General features: G+C 51.9%; 1 protein-coding gene across 1 annotated transcript; it reads left to right on the top strand.

Annotated features, from left to right (window-relative positions):
- Window positions 1–9: 9 nt before the first annotated feature.
- Window positions 10–5,694, top strand: SLC27A3 (solute carrier family 27 member 3). The gene is made up of 10 exons (XM_037162439.2): window positions 10–1,807; window positions 2,165–2,374; window positions 2,726–2,884; window positions 3,403–3,527; window positions 3,798–3,992; window positions 4,097–4,187; window positions 4,303–4,501; window positions 4,743–4,840; window positions 4,943–5,073; window positions 5,381–5,694. Exons 1-10 carry the CDS (start codon window positions 1,198–1,200, stop codon window positions 5,555–5,557), a joined length of 1,995 nt encoding a protein of 664 aa, XP_037018334.1. The 5' UTR covers window positions 10–1,197; the 3' UTR covers window positions 5,558–5,694.
- The last annotated feature ends 17,055 nt before the right edge of the window (window positions 5,695–22,749 follow it).

The following is a 22,749-nucleotide window of genomic DNA, read 5'->3' as shown; positions in this document are numbered from 1 at the left end:
CTGAAGCAGAGGAGGCTTGGCTTTGCCCTCCAGCACCGACATCATTCCAGCTGCCACCTGTCTAGGCAGGGATTGATGCTCCAATTCCCAATAGGGTGAGGCCTGCCCTTAACCATCCCTTAAGAATTAGAGACTTCCAAAAGCTAGAATCAGTCATACTCCATTGAGTAAGGACAGATGCCAGCTCTGAGGGGACTAAGTGCCCGGGTCGAGGCAGGCCCCATCTGACCCCGAAGGACACGTGCAGAGAGTTCGGTGACCAGGGGGGAGGCTCCCTTTCTTCGCAGCCTGTGCACCCGCAGGAAGAGCTCCTTGGCTGTGCCTTCGTTCCCCTGCTGTCCAGGGAGGTTGGGTGGCCAGGCGAAGAGAAGTCAAGTTCAGGGTGACGGAGACCGCTCCAGTTCCGTCTGAAAGCTCGTCTCAGAATCCGGGCTCTCCACTCCCTCAACACTGCGGCTCCTCCTTTTGAAAGCCTGAACCGCCCGAGGCCTCTTTTCCGTCCTCTCTCCTTCCCCAGTTTCCTCTGCCCCAATTAAAACCAGGATGGAAAGCATTGGCTGGCTGGCCCCAATTATTGTAGCTTGTCCAAAGGGAGGGGCCTCCAACGTGGCCCCTCCAGAAATCTGGCTGGCTGGGCCTCCACCTTTCCCCTACTTAACTCTCAGCCTCCACCCATCCCTTCAGGCGTGGGTCTGGCTACCACGTCGGGACTTGGCAGCACCACACAGGCAAGGGGTCGACTTCAGTCTTTTGGGACGGGGCAGTGGCACCCTCTTGTTCCGAGTGCCAATGAGTTTGGATCAGATGGACTTTGGTCCAAAAGCCCTGGTTCTCGGACCTGGACACCAAAGTCCCCCCAGATGCCTAAATCGCCCTTGAGAAGGAACCTAAAAGATGACCCTGAGATTGAGGGAAGGTGAGAGCACCGCCCAGAACCTGGTGGGGTGAGGGCAAGTAGCCGGGAGGGAGGGCTTCCAGGGCGGGGCTTGGGGGTGGGGAGGCCAGGAGTGCTGGGGCCGTCCCCCCCTCCGCCCCCGCTCTCCTCCAGTGGGAAGGGGCGTGTGCCAGCGCACGCACGCTCCCGTGAAGGAGCGGTCTCACGGACAGAACGAGAGGTCCCAGTTTTTCAGACGCGAGTAGCAGGGCTGACTGCGAACGGCTGGGGCCAGTCGGCGCCGAGACCAAGAAGAGGGCACCATGGCTACCCTCCTGCTGCTGCTCCTGTTGCTGCTGTTGCCGCTACTGCTGCACCTCTGGCCTCAGTGGCGCTGGCTGGCAGCAGACTTGGCCTTCACGGTGCGCGCCCTACGCTGCAAACGCGAGCTCCAAGCACGCGCCCTGGCCGCGGCCACAGCCGACCCGCAGGGTCCCGAGGGGGGTTGCAGCCTGGCCTGGCGCCTCGCACAACTGGCTCGCCAGCAGCCGGCGCACACCTTTCTCATCCACGGCGCTCAGTGCTTCAGCTACGCTGAGGCCGAGCGCCAGAGCAATCGAGCGGCACGCGCCTTCCTGCGCGCCCGGGGCTGGGGAGGGGTCAGCGGCTGCGCTTCAGGGGGCGCCCGGGAAGGCGAGGGAGCAGTCGGAAGCGGGGAGGTGCAGGCCGCGAGGGATGGGAATGGCGCGGCCCCTCTGGCACCCGGAGCCACCGTGGCGCTGCTCCTTCCTGCTTCCCCGGAGTTCTTGTGGCTTTGGTTCGGGCTAGCCAAGGCTGGCCTGTGTACGGCCTTTGTGCCCACCGCCCTGCGCCGGGGACCCCTGCTGCATTGCCTCCGCAGCTGCGGCGCGAGCGCGCTGGTGCTGGCGCCAGGTAAGGCTGGAGCGCCCCGCGGGGCGGGGCGGTGTCTGCAGGAAAGAGGCGTGCCACAAGTTGGAGGGGTTGGGCCACAAAGGGACCGAGGAAGTTATCTTGGGGTTTGCAGTGGGTGGGGATACATCTCTGGATTTACGAAGAGATGGAGCTAGGTCTTTCTTTGGTTACCCCCCCATTCCCAAAAAGTCAGGCTCCAGGTCTCAAGTCTGTGATGGGATGTCCATATTCTTCATTTTCACCCAAAAGCAGTGCAGAACGGGGAGAGTGGCGGCACAAATAGGTTAGAGGGTAGGGAAGGCTTCTGGGTGACGGGAGGGGGAGCCATGGAGCTCGGCCCTTTCCTACCGCATCCAGAGTTCCTGGAGTCACTGGAGCCTGACCTGCTAGCCCTGAAAGCCATGGGGCTCCACCTGTGGGCTGCAGGGCCTGAAGCCCATTCTGCTGGAATCAGCGATCTGTTGGCTGAGGTCTCGGCTGAATTGGACGGGCCTGTGCCTGGGTACCTATCTGCTCCCCAGAGCATAATGGACACGTGCCTGTACATCTTCACCTCTGGCACTACTGGTGAGGGCTGGACACCATGCTTACTTCCCAGAAACTAAGGCGCAGAGGAAGGCAAGGGTCTGGGGACAAGAACAGGGACTCCTCAGCTCCCAGGCCACCCCTTCAGACTGCCTCCCCGCCACCCCCAGATAAGGTGCTAATCCCAGCATCATCCATATCCTCCCTTGCCACTTCTCCCACCCCTGATGATTTCTCCACCTCCCTGAACTCCCTACATCTCCAAGGCAGTCCGGCTTCCCTTCTCAGCTTCCATTCCTGCCTCTGCCTCTTTCTGTGGGAAACCCAGCAGGAGCAGAGGGGGAGGCAGAGCTTGGAGCTGAGCCCCTTCCCCTGGTCTCCTCCCACCCTTAGGCCTCCCTAAGGCTGCTCGGATCAGTCACCTGAAGGTCCTGCAGTGCCAGGGGTTCTACCAGATGTGTGGTGCCCACCAGGAGGATGTGATCTACCTGGCCCTCCCACTCTACCACATGGCCGGCTCCCTGTTGGGCATTGTGGGCTGCTTGGGCATTGGTCAGTCTCCCCCACCCAACCCCCTTTCAGTCCTTTAGAACATTGTTTAGCAAGGACCTGCTGCGCTGCTAGCTTGGGGTGCCCCTGAGTCCTTCAGGTAGAAAATTCCAAGCAAGGAGGGGGTAGGGCCTACTGTCCAGGAGCTCCTGTTACAATGGAGAAATGTTACCTGCAGGGACCTGCAGACTGAGCGGTTTCCGGAGGTCACATGGGTCACAGAACTCTGGAGTCCACGGGCAAGGGGATGGAAGTGTCAGCCCAGGAAGAGGCAAAGAAAGAGGGCTGGGACTGGGGGAGGAAATAGAGATGGACTTCTTGGGGACAGGGAGAGGAAAAGGGCATTAACTTCTCTGAGGCACAGAGAGAGATGGCAGAGGGCCAGCTCGGCATGCCCACCCACAAGTGGGAATGCCACAGGGAAGCTGCGCTGCAGTGAAGGCTAGTGTTGGGAAGAAGTGGGTTGGGGCTCCCCCTGCAGCCCTTAACCTCACCTCCTTCCTCCCTCTCGACTTTGGCAGGGGCCACAGTGGTGCTGAAGTCCAAGTTCTCGGCTAGCCAGTTCTGGGAGGACTGCCAGAAACACAGGGTGACCGTGTTCCAGTACATCGGGGAATTATGCCGATATCTTGTCAACCAGCCCCCGGTGCGTGGGCGCAGATGCTGGGCTGAGCCACCAAGGCAGGGAGATGGGCAGTTGACAGGAGACACTGTGACAGTTGTCTGGGAGTCGGAGGGAGATGCAACAAGAAGAAAGTAGCGGGGTCAGGAAGGGAGCCTGGCGCTGTGGGACCTCTGACGCGTAGGCCGTTGAGCACCACAGTGGAAAGGGTTTCTAGGGAATGGGGAACAGGACTTCACTTTGGGGAGCTGGCATGTTGGTGTTGAAGCTCCTGCCCCTCTCTGCACTCCTCAGAGTCAGGCAGAACATGGACATAAGGTCCGGCTGGCAGTGGGCAGTGGGCTGCGCCCAGATACCTGGGAGCGTTTTGTGCGGCGCTTCGGGCCCCTGCAGGTGCTGGAGACGTATGGACTGACAGAAGGCAACGTGGCCACTTTCAACTACACAGGACAGCGAGGTGCTGTGGGCCGAGCTTCCTGGCTTTACAAGGTGAGGAGTAGGAAGGAAACTGGAGACCCCTTGATAGCAGGGGTTGGCTGGGGGGGCACTCACGCAGTTGAAGTGACTCAGTGCCTGGGTCTCCCTTCCCCCAGCGTGTCTTCCCCTTCTCTTTGATTCGCTATGATGTCACCACAGGGGAGCCACTTCGGGACACCCGAGGGCACTGTGTGACCACATCTCCAGGTTTGTGCTCAGGCAGGGTAGGTGGGGTGGGAAAGCTGGCAAAGGAGGATCAGCATTGGAGAATGGGGCAAGAGGCAAGGGGGGCAGCCACCCCTGACCCCAGTGACTCTGCCAGGTGAACCGGGGCTGCTGGTGACCCCAGTGAGCCAGCAGTCCCCGTTCCTGGGCTACGCTGGGGACCCAGAGCTGGCCAAGGGAAAGCTGATCAAGGATGTTTTCCGGCCTGGGGATGTTTTCTTCAACACTGGAGACCTGCTGGTCTGCGATGACCAAGGCTTCCTTCGCTTCCATGATCGCACTGGGGACACCTTCAGGTCTCTGTCCCTAACTTCCTGCCTCCTTCCTGGGCTTCTGATCTCCAGCCCAGGCCCCTAAACCTCAGGTCGCTAATCTGCCCCAACCCAGCTCCTCACCTCCCCTCTCACCTCAGAGCTGCTAGACACCACTTCCCAGTGACCATCTGGCACCCTGACCTCGTCCCTGATATTCCCTCCCTCCCAACTCCTCAGGCCCTGTCCCCTGACTCCTGGTTTTGTATCTCTGCACTCCCGGCAGGTGGAAGGGGGAGAACGTGGCCACGACGGAGGTGGCAGAGGCCTTGGAGGCCCTGGACTTCCTCCAGGAGGTGAACGTCTATGGCGTCACTGTGCCAGGTGCCCAGCCGTGGGGGGTGGGGGGGACCTGGCCCATTTCCCAGGATTGGTATGACTTGGGCCCAGGGAACATGAGGCTGAGCCTTGCCCCCACAACCCCAGGGCACGAAGGCAGGGCAGGAATGGCGGCCCTGGTTCTGCGTCCCCCCAACTCGTTGGACCTTGTGCAGCTCTACACCCATGTTTCTGAGAACTTGCCGCCTTATGCCTGGCCCCGGTTCCTAAGGCTCCAGGTAACCGCCCATGCCTGCTGTGATCTCTCACCCCACATATGCGTGGCAGTCCGTAGCTCCCAAACCCCACAAAGGGGCCCCCACATAATATACTCTGAAGAAACGAACACCTCCTTCCCAGACACGCTCCTCACTCCTTCATTTGTCCAGGTTTGGCCCTTTCCCTTCCCTGTCACCTCCTTCCCTAAACCCTGACATCATTACCCACTGCCCCCAGACATGCCCCTTAATAAAATTTAGGCAACTCACCTGAGCCATCTGGGTAGAGTACCCCTTTCTTCAGCTCCCTTTGACACCCTCTCCCCAGGAGTCTCTGGCCACCACAGAGACCTTCAAGCAGCAGAAGGTCCGCATGGCAAAGGAGGGCTTTGACCCGAGCACCCTGTGCGACCCACTGTACATTCTAGACCAAGCCAGGGGCGCCTACCTGCCCCTCACACCTGCCCGGCATGGAGCCCTCCTGGCTGGGGACCTTCGAATCTGAGCCCTCCATGTGCAGCTGAAGGAGGGGCTGTGTGGGGTGGGGGCACTGAAGGTGTCAGAGGCTGTCAGGGGTCTTTTCTACACTAGATTTGTAATCACAGTTTTGTAATAAATATGGCCAGAGCCAGTTTGGCTGTCTGTCTCACCTCCGGTCTGTCTTCCCTCTCTGCTGTGGAACTGCTTTTCCTCGGATGTTCGCTCCTGGCCCACAGCCCAGGCCCTCCTGCCCTGACTGCATGTGGGCTTCCTCGCAGGTGACCCCGGGCGATCCTTGGAGAACCCCGGTGACTGATTTCTGTGTGCTCGTGTGCATCTGGCCGCAGTTTCACTTCCTGAATTCAGGGCCCCACTGCTTTCTCCCAGAGGCTGCAGGCCCCCAGGGGATGGCTCAAAAGGCGGGGTGGTCAGAAGCACTGCCCCAAATTGCCTCACTGACTCAGATGTGAGTCAGTGGGGGGCCTGGGGAAGCATCCCCATCAGGCAAAACAAAGGTTAGATTTGGGGGGAAAGGACACTCTAGGTGCCCCTCCCCTCACAGCTGTCTCTGATAAGCCAGCCGGTGAGGAGGAAGGGTGGGGCCGCACAGCCTCCCCAAATCAGATGTTCCCAATTTTACCTAATCTTAGTCATATGTTCCCCAAAGCAACAACCTAGGCTAGGGCCCCACAGGTTTTGGGGAGACCTTGACTGAAGAAGTCCTTCCTTGGAGTAGGGCTCGGAGAGCGTGTGCCCCTGTGGCAGCAAGAGGGATGGAGGAATCAAATGGAAAAAGGCCTCTCCTTGTCCACCTGCCCCCCAAAATGGGGCATCAAAAAGTTGATCATTTATTTATTTTTAGAAGATAAGGAGAAAAACATCAATGCATGGGTTACCTCTCAGACGCCCCTCACCGGGGGACCTGGCCAGCAACCCAGGCATGTTCCCTGACTGGGAAATGAACCGGTGGCCCTTTGGTTTGTAGGCCAGCACTCAATCCACTGAACCACACCAATCAGAGCCCCAAAAGCTGTCATTTAAAAGCTTGAAGTGAGCCCTGGTTGATGTAGCTCAGTGGACTGAGTGTGGGCCTGTGAACCAAGGGATCGAGGTTGGATTCCCAGTCAGGGCACGTGCCTGGGTTGCAGGCCAGTTCCCAGCAGGGGACACCCAAGAGGCAACCATACATTGATACTTCTCTCCCTCTCTCCTTCCCTTCCTCTCTAAAAATAAATAAGTAAAATGTTTTTTTAAAAAAGCTTGAAGTGATGAAACTCCTGCTTCTCCTAGAACTAAAGTCCCCTCTATTTTCAGTTGTAGGTCCTTGACGTTTTCTGCTACTTTCCCTTGGCTTGTCTTTTCCCTTCCAACCCCTGACCCCAACATGAGAGGTCAGAGGCAGCACCCAACCACCAACTGGGGTCCGTATGGCTAACCCTCCTGTTCTAAAATCCATACCCTGCTCCACCCTCCACCACAAAACCCAGTTCCATGTCACTGACTAGCTGAGGCACACACGGGTGTAGGTGACATATTCCCACACTGACCAGTAAATGAGGAAATTAGCTCATTTTGTTCACCTCTGGAATCCGCCTAGGATCTGTCTGGGGGTGGGGTGGCATGAGGTGGCACCTTCTCTTGGCTGGCAGGGGGCACCTCTGCACTGGCCCCCTCACAACCTTAACTCAGGTTTCCCAGGCCTTTAGGCTAAGCAGCCATTTCGTCCCTTGTGGAATCACACAAGGTTTCCCCACAGTTCCTGTTTCAGTTGGTCTAAATCTGCTCCATCCAGTATGGTAGCTGCCAGCCTCATGTGAATATCAGATTACTCAAAATGTGTCTAGTCTGAGCAAGATGTGCTTTGAGTGTAAGCTATACACCACACTTCAGACTTCGTACCAAAAAGAGAATGAAAAGATTTCTTTATCCCTGGCTGGTGTGGCTCAGTGGCTTGAACATCAGACTATGAAGCAAAGGGTTGCCAGTTGGATTCCCAGTAAAGGCACATGCCTGGGTTGCTGGCCAAGTCCCCAGTAGGGGGCATGTGAGAGACAACCACACCTTGATGTCTCTCTCCCTCTCCTTCTCCCACCCTTCCCCTCTAAAAAGTCTTTTTAAAAAATCATGTTTAAAATGAATTTCACTTATTTTTACTTTATAAAGATTGCTACTAGAAAATTGAGAATAACACATAAAACCACACTGTATTTCTACTGAATAGCACTGACCTAGATCCTGTCCCCGCATCTCACTCTGAAGACCCACAAGCACCAGGTGCAACACATCAGTTGTACCTGTACGGAGTGAGCAAGAACAGCTGGGAGGAGGGCTGTCCGCTCTAATGGGCGGAGCCAGGTGGCTGTCTCTCCAGACACAGCCCCAGCTCTATGAACCAGCTTTGTCAAGGAGGCTCTAGTTAGAGGTGGAAATTGAGAGCAGCAAGAAGGCACACTTTTGACCCAAAATAATTAGGTTTCCCATTTATACAATTAAAAATAAACTCTGGTCCTGGCTCGTGTGGCTCAGTGGATTGAGTAACAGCCTGTGAACCAAAGAGTGGCTGGTTCAATTCTTGGTCAGGGCCAGGGTTGCTCTGGGCCTGGGTTGCAGGCCAGGACCCCAGTGTGGGGTACGTGAGAGGCAACCACACACTGGTGTTTCCCTCTTCCTCCCTTCCCCTCTCTCTAGAAATAAATAAATAAAATCTTAAAAAAAAAAAAAGAGCCCTGGCTGGTGTAGCTCAATGGATTGAGCGTTGGCATTCGAACCAAAGGGTGACCAGTTCAGTTCCCAGACAGGTTGCAAGCCAGGTCCCCAGATGGGGGTACGTGAGGGGCAACCACACTTTGATGTTTTTCTCCCTCTCTTTCTCCCTCCCTTCCCCTCTCTCTAAAAATAAATAAAATCTGCCCTGGCTGGTGTAGCTCAGTGGATTGAGCAATAGCCTGCAAACCAAAGGGTTGTGGTTCGATTCCCAGTCAGGGCACATGCCTGGGTTGCAGGCCAGTTCCCAGCAAGGGATGCATGAGAGGCAACCATACATTGATACTTCTCTCCCTCTCTCCTTCTCTTCCCCTCTAACGATAAATAAATAAAATCTTTAAAAAATAAAATAAAATAAAATCTTTAAAATAAGCAAATCCTTTTTTAAAAGAAGAAGGAATTATGTGATAGTTTGCAAAGACAAAATAGGTTGGTCCTCAGGTGGTTAGTTCCCTTTCTCAGGAGGGTGATCAGCCACTTTGGGATCCTGGAATGGGGAGTGGTAGAACCCAAGAACTTGTCTCCAGGCCTCGAATCATGGCAACGTTCTCACCTTAGTGTGTGTAGGAGCCAGAAAAGGGACAGTGGGATCAGAAAAACACTACCAGTTTTCCTCAGCCAGCAGGCTAAGAATGGTATTTTCACACAGTTAAATCAAAAGAGCCCTGTCTGGTGTAGCTCAGTGGACTGAGGGTGGACTGTGAACCAAAGGGTCTCCCTTCGATTCCCAGTCAGGGCACATGCCTGGGTTGCAGGCCAGGTCCCCAGTGGGGGGCCCGAGAGGCAACCACACATTGATGTTTCTCTCCTTCTCTTTCTCCTTCCCTTCCCCTCTCTCTCTAAAAAAAAATAATAATAATAAAATAAAAAATAAATCAAAAGAATATTTCATGATGTAAAAATTATGTGGGATTCAGATTTCAGTGTTTATAAGTAGTTTTTACTGGGGCAGGCCACATTCATTCCTTCATACATTGTCTGCGGCTGCTTCTGTGTTACAAAAGCAGAGATGAGTAGTGACAGACTGGCCTGCAAAACACGAAATACTTACTACGTGGCCCTTGACAGAAACCCTCTGCCAAACCGCTCTAGGGCGCCCGCCCTCCAGCTGAAGCCGCTGGCTGCGGCTTCCCGCGCACAGGGAACTAAGCCCGCGCTGGCCCAGGCCTGGTGGCTGCTCCCCGTGGGGCTCAACTGAAAGTTCCCAGCCCCGGGCCTGCTTAAGCCCCGGTGATAAAGGAACAAATCCGCGTACAGCCCCACTCACCTCCGACAGCCCACCAGGAGGCGGGCCCCGGAGCGTGGCCACGTCCATGCGCGAAGGAGGCGGTGCAGGCCCGGGAGAGTGGGAGGAGTCACTACGTGGGCCGGACCAGGCCTGCGCGCCTGCAACCGAGAAGGGCGCCTGCGCATTTGGGTGCTGCCGTCTCCACACTCGCTGAAACTAGAAGAAAAATGGAAGGGCCGGGTCAAAGTACCTGGCGTTCTCCTTGGGCTCTAGGGGGCAACTGCGGGGAGCAATTATTTTTTTATTAGAGATATAATTCATATACTAAAAAAAAAAAAATCACACTTCTAAAGAGTAAAGTTGACGCCCTGGTGGGCATAGTGGTGGGGATTGAGCTTGGTCTGTAAACCAAAGGGTTGCAGGTTCGATTCCCAGTCAGGGCAAATGCCTGGGTTGTGGGCCATGTCCCCAGTGGGGGCCACGTGAGAGGCAGCCACACACTGATGTTTCTCTCCATCTCCCTCCCTCCCCCTTCTAGTAAAATCTTAATTTTCTTCTAAAAAATTTTATTTATTTATCTTTAGAGGGGAAGGGAAGGAGAAAGGGAGAGACATATCAATGTATGGTTGCCTCTCCTGCGCCCCCTGCTGGGAACTGGCCTGCAACCCAGGCATGTGCGCTGGCTGGGACTCGAACCCCGATCCTTTGGTTTGCAGGCTTTTGCTCAATCCACTGAGCTACACCAGCCAGGGCTAAAATTAAAATCTTTAAATAAAATAAAGTATAAAGTTGAGTTTTTAATGTATTCAAAAACTTGTGCAACCATAGCCACTATCTTAGAACATTTTCATCACCCCCAAAAGAAACCCTTACCCATTAGCAGTCACTCTCCAGTTCCCCTCCCACCAAGCCTCTGGCAACCACTGATCTACATTGTGTCTCTATGGATTTATCTATTCTGGATATTGCATATTAATGGAACCATACAATATACAATATGTGAGCTTTTGTGTTTGGTGACTTTCACTTACCATAATGTTTTCAAAGTTCATCCCTGTTGCCGCATGTATCAGTACTTCATTCTTTTTATGGTCAAATAATATTCTATTGGCTGTACATACCACAATTTGATGGAATTTGGGCTATTTCCAGTTTTTGGCTACTTAAGTGGTACTGCTATAAATGTTAGTGTACAAGTTGTGTGGGCATATATTTTCAATTCTCTTGGGTGTATAGCTAGAAGTGGAATTGCTGGATCTTACAGAAACTCATTTAATGGTGTGAGGAACTGCCAAACTATTGCCCACAGTGGCTGCACCCTTTTATATTCCCACAAGCAATGTGTGAGAGTTCCAATTTTTCATCTGCTCACTATCACTTACTATTTGTCTTCTAACTATAGCAGTCCTAGTGGGCGTGATGTGGTATCTCACTCTGGTTTTGATTTGCATTTCCCTGATGGCTAGCGATGTTGAACATCTTTTTATGTGGTTACCGGCCATATATTTTCCTTGGAGAAATCTCTATTCAAATTCTTTCCTTGTTCTTTCATTTGGCTTATTTGCCTTTTTACTGTTGAGTTGTGAGACGGGTTTTTTTTTCCCTAATGTATTGTGGACTCAAGTTTCCTATCAGATATTGTAGTTTGCAAATATTTTATCTCTTTCTGTGGGTTTTTTTTTTTTTTACTTCTTTGATAGTGTCCTTTGAAAAACAAAGATTTCAAATTTCAACAAAGTACAATTTATCTACTTTTTCTGTACAGGAGGAATATTGCTAGTTTTTTGCTAAGGACAAATAAAGATGTTATATTTCATTGGGGAGTGTACTTTTTAGTAGTATTAGTGTTATTATTTGAAACTATTTTATGGCATATTGTATATATTAACATACATTTAGGAGTCACTGTTTTCAGAGCAAAAGAACAAAAAATATAAAATAAAATTAGTAAAGTAAAAAGTTTGCTTCTCATGCCCTGAGTAGTGCGGCTCAGTGGGTTGGGCATCGTCCCAGGAACCAAAGGGTCACTGGTTCAATTCCTGGTCAGGGCACATGCCCACAGTGCAGGCCAAGTCCCCAGTGGGGGGCGTGCACGAGGTGATGGCTGTCTCTCTGACACACTGATGTGTCTCTCCCTCTCTTTTTCCCTCCCCGCCCCTCTCTCTAAAAGTAAATAAATTATTTTTAAAATTAAATTAATATATAAAATCTTTCCAAAAATGTTCTTTGTATTTCACTGAGAAACCTGGAAGCAGTAAACAATCCAACAGCCATGAGATGTCCTGATGCCCAGGTTCTTGGAGGGAGAACTGATTCCAGGTCTAGGACCGGAAATACTCAGGATGAGGTGGAGGCATCTTGTGCCAGAAAGGAAAAATATCAAAGAATGGGGTAACAGCAAAAAGGACACAGAGCTCCCACCACCTAAAATAGGGCGATCTGAATGTCAAAAAGATTAGTGAAGGTGCTTGAAACACTAAATATGCAATATGTGCTGTTCAGAGTGACACTAAAGGGCACATGAGGACACAGGGAAACAGGGGGAGAGAAACCCCTGGGATAGAGCACCAACAACTCACTCTGAAAACTAGCAGTTAAAGGAAGGACTTCAACATTTATCCCTGTGTGAATTGTATTTCAACGTTACCAAACTGTCCTAGTTGATGAGGGAAAGTTCTTTACAAAAGACTTCTAGCCCTGGCTGGTGTGGCTCAGTGGACTGAGTGTGGGCTGCAAACCAAAGGGTTACAGGTTCAATTCCCAGTCAGGGCACGTGCCTGGGATGCAGGCCAGGTCTCCAGATGGGGGTGTGTGAGAGGCAACCTGTTGATGTATCTCTCCCTCTTTCTCCCTCCCTTCCCCTCTGTCTCCAAACAAATAAATAAAAAACCTTAAAAAAAAAAAAGACTTTCAGTTAGTAAATTAGAAAGGAATGATAGAATTTTAATAACCACCACTTTTGAAACCCTTAATGAAATCGTTGAGTCAGGCAATTATCATCAATGAATAAAACAATCAGTGAAAGGTTAATGGGGAATTTTACAATGGAGGGATCAGGTAGCCACCATCGGAAGCCCCTACCCTATCTTAGAGTCACAACATAGGACCAACCAGACATTATCTCCTGGAGAGATGCCCCATGCAGCTGTCGGGTTAAAGAAATAGTAAGAATCCTCCGTGTTTATGCCTGAGCTGTGAACTTTTACTGTAAGAATGAAATATAGGTGTGCTCTTTCCTGGGGAAGAACTGCCCCTTCTCCATGGAAGACTAAGCACCATTATTTTTTAACTCAGTACCTGTAAACACCGATTGTTCCCTTGGGGAAGAACTGTCTATTCTCCCAGAGGGAATGGTTGGTCAATCAAGTGAACAAAAGGCCCTTGGTGCCCGTAGCCACTTGTGTCTAAAACATTTCAGCAGAGCCCCCAGAGTGAGACTTTGGAATCTCACCCGAGGGAAGGACACTTCACTCCGAACTTTCCCAGGCGGACCCCGAATGCATCTCCGGGATGCCCAGCGTCTGTGTTCAGGTGTCGTTGATTTCCCATCTGGAGATGTAATATCTTGATTCTTGCTTTTTCTTTGCTCTTGCTTAATAAAGTGCTTAACTACTCACCTTTGACTTGGAGTTTTTATTGTCTGCCAATCTGAACCTCCAAATTAAATGGCCAAGATCCCGTGCGGGCCCCCTAACGGTGCAGCCGCACACACACCTCCCGCACAGCTGTCTTCCCTGGAAGTGGAGCCGAGTCCCGCCACACCTCCAGGGCCAACGCATTTGTAGAGGAACATATTCAATGACACCAGCAACGCCAAACAGACCCAGAACATGGGGACATTTCTCCATTCTCTTCAACAATTCAATGACATGTAAGGGGGTGCTCTCAATTAGATTATTTTTTTCCTTTAACATTTTTTTATTGATTATGCCATTACATTGGTTCTATTTCTCCCCCCTCCGTTCCCCTCCACCCTGCACACCCCTCCCCCACCATCCCCCCTTTAGTTCATGAACACGTGTCTCAAGTTCTTTAGATTCTATATTTCCCATACTATTCTTACCCTCCTCCCTATCTATTTTCTATCTACTGTCTATGCTACTTATTTTCTGTACCTTCTCCCCCCTTCTCCTCCTCCCACTCCCCTGTTGCTAATCCTCCATGAGATCTTCATTTCTATGGTTCTGCTCCTGATCTAGCTGTCCTCTTAATTTGCTTTTGTTTTAAGTGTGGTTGTTGATAACTGTGAGTTTGCTGTCCTTTCACTGTTCATCTATTTTATCTTCTTTTTCTTAGGTAAGTCCCTTTAACATTTCATATAATAAGGGCTTGGTGATGATGAACCCCTTGAATTTGGTCTTATCTGAGAAGCACTTTATCTGTCCTTCCATTCTAAATGAAAGCTTTGCTGGATAGAGCAATCTTGGTTGTATGTCCTTGCGTTTTCATGACTTGGAATACTTCTTTCCAGCCCCTTCTTGCCTGTAAGGTCTCTTTTGAGAAATCCGCTGACAGTCTGATGGGAACTCCTTTGTAGGTGACTGTTCCCTTATCTCTTGCTGCTTCTAGGATTCTCTCCTTCATTTTAATCTTGGCTAATGTAATGATGATGTGCCTTGGTGTGTTCCTTCTTGGGTCCACCTTCTTCGGGACTCTCTGAGCTTCCTAGATTTCCTGGAAGTCTATTTCCTTTGCCAGATTGGGGAAGTTCTCTTTTATTATTTGTTCAAATAAGGTTTCCATTCATGACTGTTCCTCTTCCCCTTCTGGTACCCCTATAATTTGAATGTTGGAGCGTTTAAAGATGTCCTGGAGGTTCCTAAGCCTCTCCTCATTTTTTTGAATTCTTGTTTCTTCATTCTTTTCTGGTTGGTCATTTTTTCCTTCCTTCTGGTCTACTCCCTTGTTTTGAGTCCCAGTTTCCTTTCCATTACTACTGGTTTCCTGTGCATTACTGTTCAATTAGTTTAGCCTTCATGTGTTCCTCTAATTTGTGACTAAAATCAACCAGTTCTGTGAGCATCCTGATCACCAGTGTTTTGAACTATGCATCTGAAAGTTTGGCTATTTCTTCGTCGCTTAGATTTATCGGCTCTGGGGCCCTGAGTTGTTCTTGAGCCATTTTTGGTCTGTTCGTGCCCGTTAAGTATGACGAGCGGAGCCTTACTTGTTTACCAGGGCAGGGCCACCCAGGTCGCTGGTTTGTGATGCTATATGTGGGGGCGGGGTCAGAGAGGGAGCAATGGCGGTCCTCTCCGCTCACCCACACGTGTTTATCGGAGCGGAAATGTGCGAGCCCGCCTCCCTGTGCCAATGCTCGCCTCTTCACTGGTTTATCTGCACGCAAATGCTCCACCGACCGCAAACAGCCAGCTGCACCTCTTCCCTGTGTCCGCCCGTAGCTAGCCCGTACCTGGGATCCGCGCCTTCGGCTGCTTGCTCACTACCCCTGTCGGGAATCTTTTTAGCCAACCTGCTCCGCTGCTGGCTTTGCCCCTCTCACCGGTTTAGCTGAGGGGTTCGTTATTTTCGGACTCCATATTGTCGATTTTCTGTGTGGTTTGGTTGCGTTTATTGTTGTTAAAACTTTATTGTTTTTAGATTTGGTTGTGCGCGGACGCAAGGTGTTTCCACCTACTCCTCCATCTTGGCGGAAGTCCTCAATTAGATTCTTTTTTAAATTTTTATTCATCTTTAGAGGGGAAGGGAAGGAGAAAGGGAGAGAAACATCAATGCATGGTTGCCTCTTACAAACTCCCTACCAGGGACCTGGCCCCACAACCCAGGCATGTGCCCTGACTGGGAACCAAACCAGCAACCCTTTGGCTTGCAGGCCTGTGCTCAATCCACTGAGCTACACCAGCCAGGACTCATTAGATTCTTAAAAGACGTAACCAAATGTGGCATATGGACCTTGTTCCTGATTTAAAAAAAAAAGACATTTTGGAGACAATCATGGAAATTTGATTATGGACCACGTATTAAGTAATATTAAGAAATAATTGGCCCTGCTTGATGTGGCTCAGTGGATTGAGTGCTGGCTTGGAAACCAAAAGGTCATATGTTTGATTCCCTATCAGGGCACATGCCTGGGTTGTGAGCCAGGTCCCTAGTTGGGGCATTCGAGGGGCGCTGATGGATGTTTCTCTCACCCATCAGTGTTTCTCTCCTGCTCTTTCTCCCTTCTTTCCCCTCTTTCTAAAAATAAATAAATATTAAAAGAAAAGAAATAATTGTTTTATTAGATGTGGTAATGACATTGCTATGACAAATTTTGTGTTCTTTAAAAGGTGCACATAAGTATAGAGATGTGGAAAGAGATGAGGTCTGGGATCTGGAAACCCTTCAGCAAAGAAAGAAGAGAGGCCGAGGAAAGTCACCCCCGCAGGGGGAGCAGCGCTGCTCAGCTCCAGCGGCTAGAAGGCCATGGGGCGCCTGGGAGCAGGAGGGAGTGGCGGGGCTGCGGGGGGCTGGGTCCTGCACAGCGGGCAAGGAACTTCCGGGTTTGGCATGTTACCCTGCAAGCGTGGGGCACCGAGCACAGGAGGGACCACGAACCACGGGGGGGCACAGGACCACCAGTTGTGGCACAGTCTCAGGCGGCAAGCAGTAGGTTGGAGGTGAGGGGACATCCTGGGGCCGGAGACCAGCGTGAAGGCTCTGCATTAGGGTGGCTGCACAGGGATTCAGAAAAAGGACACGCACTGGAGCCAAGGGTGCTCCGGGCACGGGTTTGCAAGGCAGTTGGCTCCCCTTCCATCTTCCCTTTGACAAATGTTGACCGAGAGCCTGGCCTGTGCTCCGGACTTTGGGCATATAGCCAGGAACGTGCAAAAGACCTGCCCTCATAGAAGTTACACTGCGGTGGACAAGACACACAACCCAAACAAGGAGAGGTGAAATGAAACGTCATGTAGTGACAATGTCACCCGATTACCACTAATGTAATGGCTTCGGACAGCACATGGTTATTATAGCTGGCTCTGTGAGCTGGATTTCAGACACAGGTTTCTGGGCTAACTCAAGGTTAGGCAGGGTTGAGGTCCTTTCCAGAGGCTCCAGGGCAGAACCCGTTCTTTGCCTTTTCCGGCTTCCAGAAGTCAGCCTCATTCTTCAGTGCTCTGCTTCCTTCACCCCCCATCAGCACCACCAGGCTGGGGCGTCTGCAGATCATATTGCTCGGACCCTCTGCCAAACTTCTGTCAGCTTCTTCCACTTTTAAGGACCCTTGAGCTTACATTGGGCCCACCTGGATAAACCAGGATAATCTCTTTATTTTAAGGTCAGCTGATTAGTCACCTTAATTCCATCTGCAACCTTAACCCTCCTTGCTAGGTAAGGTAACATAGTCATAGGTTCCAGGGATTAGGACATGGCTCTCTCCTGGGGCCATTCCTCTGCCTGTCACAGATGGGAGACAGATGGAGACAGGAAGGTAGAGGCAGAGAAAGGGGTGGAGGGACAAAAATAAATAAAGGAGACACAAAGGAGACCCTGTCCCAGGTGTGCTCTGAGGGTCTCAATCTTCAGGGGAGACCTTCCAGGGAACTTATTCCAGAAAAGCCAGGGGCTGTTCAGGGCCAATGGTTCATTGTTGGGGGGAGAAGAGGGGCGGGTGGCAGCAAATCAGTTCTGCCATCATTTCCTGAGCTCCACAGCTACTGGGACTCCATCGTGGTACAGCACTTCCCCAACTGGGGTTCAGAGGGCATATGCAAATATTCACAGGCTCTGAGCGACTCTCCTCCTTGGTGAAGATTGCAGGAGGCTCTCATCAGATTCTCAAAGGGGCCTGGGAACAATCAAAAGTTAACTCCTCTCTTGACTGTTATAAAAGAGAAGTACTTAGAATATAAAATGTTGCCATCACTTTGGAAAACAACTTGGCAGTTCCTCAAAATGCAAAGTTACCATATGACCTAGTGACTCCATTTCTAGGTACAGTATCTACCTATGAGAACTGAAAGCATATCATCTTCACAACTCCTGGCTGGTGTGGCTCGGGGGATTGAACACTGTGCTGCAAAGTAAAGGGTCGCCAGTTCGCTTTCCAGTCAGGGCACATGCCTGGGTTGCAAGCCAGATCCCCAGTAGGGGGCATGTGAGAAGCAACCACACATTGATGTTTCTCTCCCTCTCTTTCTCCCTCCCTTCCTCTCTCTCTAAAAATAAATAAAATCCTTTTTTAAAAAAACCTGTACATACTTCCGGCCAAGATGGAGGCGTAGGTGGAAACACTGCCTCCTCACACAACCAAGTTTAAAGACAACAAAGTTTTAGTAACAAAACCCAACAGAAAATTGAACTGTACGGAAGTCTGACAACAACAAACCATTCATCCAGACCAGTAAGAGGGGTGGAATCAGTGGCTGTCAGAGGGGGTTCAGGCAGGAAAAAGCTGCCTGACAGACTCAGGAATGCAGGTGGCAGTTGGCAAATCCCAGGCGTGGGATGGCAACAGGTGGACCCAGTGGGGGCGCAAGGCGGCTGGCTGACCCCGGTCACACATTCACAATCAGATAAAACAGGCAAAGGAGCAAGCAGAGAGACAGACAGCACAGGCTAGGGCCCCAGTGACAGGAATTAAAGCCAAAAAGCACCAATTGAAAAAACTTCCAGGGTCAAGGTGCCAAGAGAAGCTTCCAGGTTCACAGAGAGTTTGTTGGAGAGACCCACAGGGTCCTGGAGGGTGCACAGGCCCACACACCTGGGAGCTGGCACCAGGGGGTTCCGGTTTGTTTGTGGGAAGCAGCAGAGGGGACCGAAATCCGAGAGAGCATAACAAAGGCAATTGCCCCTCTCTGGCCCTGCCCCCACATACAGCGTCAAAACCCAGCAACTGGTTGGCCCTGCCCCAGTGAACACCTAAGCCTCTGCCCCTCCTACGAAACTGGACCAAACAGACCAAAGCATTATGGCTCAAGCAGAACAGCTCAAAGCCATAGAGCCAATACTTCTAAGAGACCAAGAGATAGCCAACCTATCAGATGCACAGTTCAAAACACTGGTGATCAGGATGCTCACAGAACTGGTTGATTTTAGTCACAAATTAGAGGAACAAATGAAGGCTACACTAAGTGAAACAAAGGGAAATGCACAGGAAACCAATAGTGATGGGAAGGAAACTGGGACTCAAATCAAGGGAGTGGACCAGAAGCAAGAAAAAAATGACCAAACAGAAAAGAATAAAGAAACAAGAATTCAAAAAAAATGAGGACAGGCTTAGGAACCTCCAGGACATCTTTAAACGCTCCAACATCCGAATTACAGGGGTACCAGAAGGGAGAAAGGAACAGCCACCAGTGGAAAACTTATTTGAACAAATAATAAAGGAGAACTTCCCCAATCTGGCAAAGGTAATAGACTTCCAGGAAATCCAGGAAGCTCAGAGAGTCCCGAAGAAGGCGGACCCAAGAAGGAACACACCATGGCACATCATAATTACATTAGCCAAAATTAAAATGAAGGAGAGAATCCTAGAAGCAGCAAGAGCTAAGGGAACAGTCACCTACAAAGGAGTTCCCATCAGACTGTCAGCGGATTTCTCAAAAGAGACCTTACAGGCAAGAAGGGGCTGGAAAGAAGTATTCCAAGTCATGAAATGCAAGGACATACATCCAAGATTGCTCTATCCAGCAAAGCTTTCATTTAGAATGGAAGGGCAGATAAAGTGCTTCCCAGAGAAGGTCAAATTCAAGGAGTTCATCATCACCAAGCCCTTATTATATGAAATGTTAAAAGGACTTATCTAAGAAAAAGAAGATAAAAAAGATGAACAGTGAAAGGACAGCAAACTCACAGTTATCAACAACCACACCTAAAACAAAAGCAAACTAAGAGGACAGCTAGATCAGGAGCAGAACCATAGAAATGAAGATCACATGGAGGGTTAGCAACAGGGGAGTGGGAGATAGAGAAGGGGGGAGAAGGTACAGAAAATAAGTAGCATAGACGGTAGGTAGAAAATAGACGGGGGAGGGCAAGAATAGTAGGGGAAATATAGAATCTAAAGAACTTGTGAGACATGGACATAAACGAAAGGGGGAGGATGATGGGGGAGGGGAGTGTAGGATGGAGGGAAATGAAGGGGGGGAAATGGGACAACTGTAATGGCATAATCAATAAAATATATTAAAAAGAAAAAACCCGTACACAAATGTACATAGCAGCATTATTCATAATAGTAAAAAAGTGGGCACCATCATCTGATGAATGGATAAACATACTGTGGTACAGCCATAATGAAACAGTACTCAGCCCCAGAAAGAAATGAGGTACTGATGCACACCAGTATGCAAATGAACCTTGAAAACATCATGCTAGCGTAGACTGGTGTGGTTCAGTGGATTGAGCACCAGCCTGTGAACCAAAAGATTACCGGTTTGATTCCCAGTCAGGTCACATGCCTGGATTGCACGCCAGGTCCCCTCTGGGGGGCACGGCACGAAAAAGGTAACAACACACTTGTGTTTCCCTCTCTTTGTCCTTTCCTTCCCCTCTCTCTAAAAATAAATAAATAAAATCTTTGGAAAAAAGCAGGATGCTAAGTGAAAGAATCAAGACATAAAAGGCTACGTGAAGTATGCTTCCATTAACATAAGGCTTCCAGAACCGGCAAAGGTGAAAGCAGATCGGTGGTTTGGGGCAGGAGGCAGGAGGGAGCCACCGGACCGGGTCCAGTGTTTCTTCTGGGGGCGGAGAAAGTGTTCTAAGTTAGATTACGGGGCAGGCAAACTCACGCTGTATGAGTTACATCTCGGATCACTCACACGGAGGAGGAGCCGGAGGGGAGAAGACACAGTGGCTGGCCCCTGGGTGCAGTGCACGTTGCTTGGTCCTCACAGCCCTGGAAGACCGCCCGTGCCTTCTTCCCATGCTGCGGACGGGCAGTCTCAGAGGTAAGGGATGCCAGCCCAAGGCAAGATGGCTGCTTAGTGACAGAACTGGGACTTGAACCCAGGCCTTCTGCATTGGTTGTTCTCTGCGCCGCGGGGACACTGGGGTATGAATTCGGGGGTGGCAAGGCGGTTGCTGCCAATGAGGACGCAGCTTCTCAGCAGTTATTGGCAAGGGGCCGGTTCCCACAGCGTCAGGCCAAACCAGGTAGGGAAAAGGGGTGCGACCAGATTCTGTCCTCAGCCCTTACTCAGTGTCACCCTCCCGCTCACGAAGGGAAATTTTTCTATCACACACCCACCCCCATTTTATAGACGGAGCAGGCCGAGAGAGGTAACATTGCCCACGAAGGACACACAGCTTGTGAGTGACTGAGTGACTGGGGCCATGTCCTCCTGACCACAGGGCCCGTGACCGAACGCTTTCCTTTCCAGGCTGCTCTGACTCAGGAGGCTGCTCCAGGGAAGGGGTGGGCAGCCAGAGAGGTACAGGGCTGGGTGAGGACAGCCCAGTGGGGACGCTGCAAGGTCTCTTCTTACAAGGCACTCTCCTTTACGGTGGCCGGGCCGGGAGGCACACCCCAGGACTGCTGGTCTGGATGGAGAAGGCTGAGCATGTTGGCTGAAGACTGAGGGTGGGGCTTGTGTGGAGAGGCGGGGCACCTCCCCCCCCCCCCCCGCAGCTGTGCAGGGCAAAGCCAGAGATGAGTAGCTGAGGGGCCAGGGTGAGGGGGAGAGGACTGCAGAAGAGTCAAGGTCAAGAGTCAGACTGGCTGGACTCCTGGGGGCAGACGCCTGGGTGATTGTGGCCTTGGTGTTCTACCCCAGCCGCATTCCTCACCTGCTTTTGCTCCTTGTCCCCTTTCACAGGCCCTCCCCCATACTTCCTCAGTTTCCCCTAAGCTCCACTTTTTGGAGAGCTGCCATTTGGGGAGGTGGTCCTACAAAAATAGGGAGTCTCAAAGTCAGTGCTTTTTTGGGTGCCACGCTCCTTTGGCCAAAGGGCTGCCCCTCCCCCCACCGTACGCATGTTCAGATGATCAGCAGGGGAGGGGGAAGGGTCTGGGCCTCTTTTTTCTCTAGGCGACGGAGCAGTGGAGGCTGGGTCCGCACCTCCCGCCGGCTGGCCGCCTCCCGGGCCCTGGTGGCCCTGATCCCTGTCCCAACAAGAACAGAGAAGCAGCTTTGGAAAGCGACACTATGAACGGGAAAGGGCTGCCAGGACCTCTACCAGACTGACAGGAGGAGCTCCCCTCCCCCCCCCGACCCCCGGGTCTGGGCCCTGGCTCAGCACCTGGGACAGCGACGCCGCGAGAAGGGTGGGACCCTCCAATCAGACTCCAGGCCACCCCTGTCTAGCTAGGCCTTGAATCTCCAGAGATGAGCTTAGGGAAGCAGATGCCCCAACTGCTCTTAGAACTTCACTCTCAATCAGAGTGTGAGGGGGAGTAAGGGGTGGGTCCGATGGGCTGAGAAAGACTCGGGAGGCTGGGAAAGGGGCGGGCTTGACCCCCAACCGTGCTCTGCTCTCACTGCCCCCCCCCCGCCCCCTCTTCTTTCCCCGCCCCAACTGTCTCCGTGTCTGGGCTCACAGACGAGAGGACGGTGGGGGTGGGCGTGGGGGGGAGGCTCAGGCTCAAAGCAGAAAGAGACGAGTCCAGGGAGGCCAGAGTGAAGAACAGCAGCCTCAGGCCTCGACCCCAGACCTTGGCCTCCCCAGACCCTGGGCTCCCCAAACAAGGCCAGAGCCTCCACACTGTCCCCCAAGGGTGGGGTGGGAATGCCACAACCCAGGGGCCCCCAGGCTGAAGGCAGAAGATCAGGGCTGATTGAGAAGTAGGCCTGTGGGGACACGGGGCTGGGGCTGCTGCGGCAGCTCCAAGAGAGGTAAGGGGGTGGGGCCTGCAGGTGGGCGGGAGGACGAAGATGAGGGTGAGGGGGGGAGAGGCGTCGGAGGGGACCCAGTGGGAGAGGCAAGTAGAAGGATTAGGGGACACAGGGGTGGGAGAATTGGGGGCAAAATGGGGGAAGGGGTGATGGAAGGACAGGAGTGTAGGAACAGAGGAGCAGAAACCCTGTGGGACGGAGAAGGGACAGGTGTGTGTATGTGTGTAAAAGAGCCATGTAGAGGGACAGCCTCTGGAGAGCCAGGCCTTTGGCTGCAGTGCTGAGGCTGTGCCAGCTAAGAGGGGAGCTGGAGTCAGGTGATGAGTGGTTAGGAGGGGCTGTCAGGCAGAGGGTCTTGGAAAGGCAGGACCAAGAGGTTTCCCCAGATACCCCCGAGGTACCGAGGCTGGATGAGCCCTGGGCGTGTGGGATCTGGCCCCGCAG

This window comes from Artibeus jamaicensis, unplaced genomic scaffold (assembly GCF_021234435.1).
Source record: "Artibeus jamaicensis isolate MK-2021 breed Jamaican fruit bat unplaced genomic scaffold, CSHL_Jam_final contig_447, whole genome shotgun sequence".
Lineage (NCBI taxonomy): Eukaryota > Metazoa > Chordata > Mammalia > Chiroptera > Phyllostomidae > Artibeus > Artibeus jamaicensis.
The sequence above is the reverse complement of the archived record's forward strand: the minus strand, read 5'-3'. Positions and strand labels throughout refer to the sequence as shown.

What these genes read in the sequence shown, in the direction of transcription:
- SLC27A3 (XM_037162439.2), top strand. Translation starts at nt 1,198, where the DNA reads ATGGCTACCCTCCTGCTGCTGCTCCTGTTGCTGCTGTTGCCGCTACTG. An exon ending in TGTGGGCTGCTTGGGCATTG is followed by an intron (nt 2,885 to 3,402) that starts GTCAGTCTCCCC and finishes CGACTTTGGCAG; the next exon opens with GGGCCACAGTGGTGCTGAAG. An exon ending in ATCTTGTCAACCAGCCCCCG is followed by an intron (nt 3,528 to 3,797) that starts GTGCGTGGGCGC and finishes TGCACTCCTCAG; the next exon opens with AGTCAGGCAGAACATGGACA.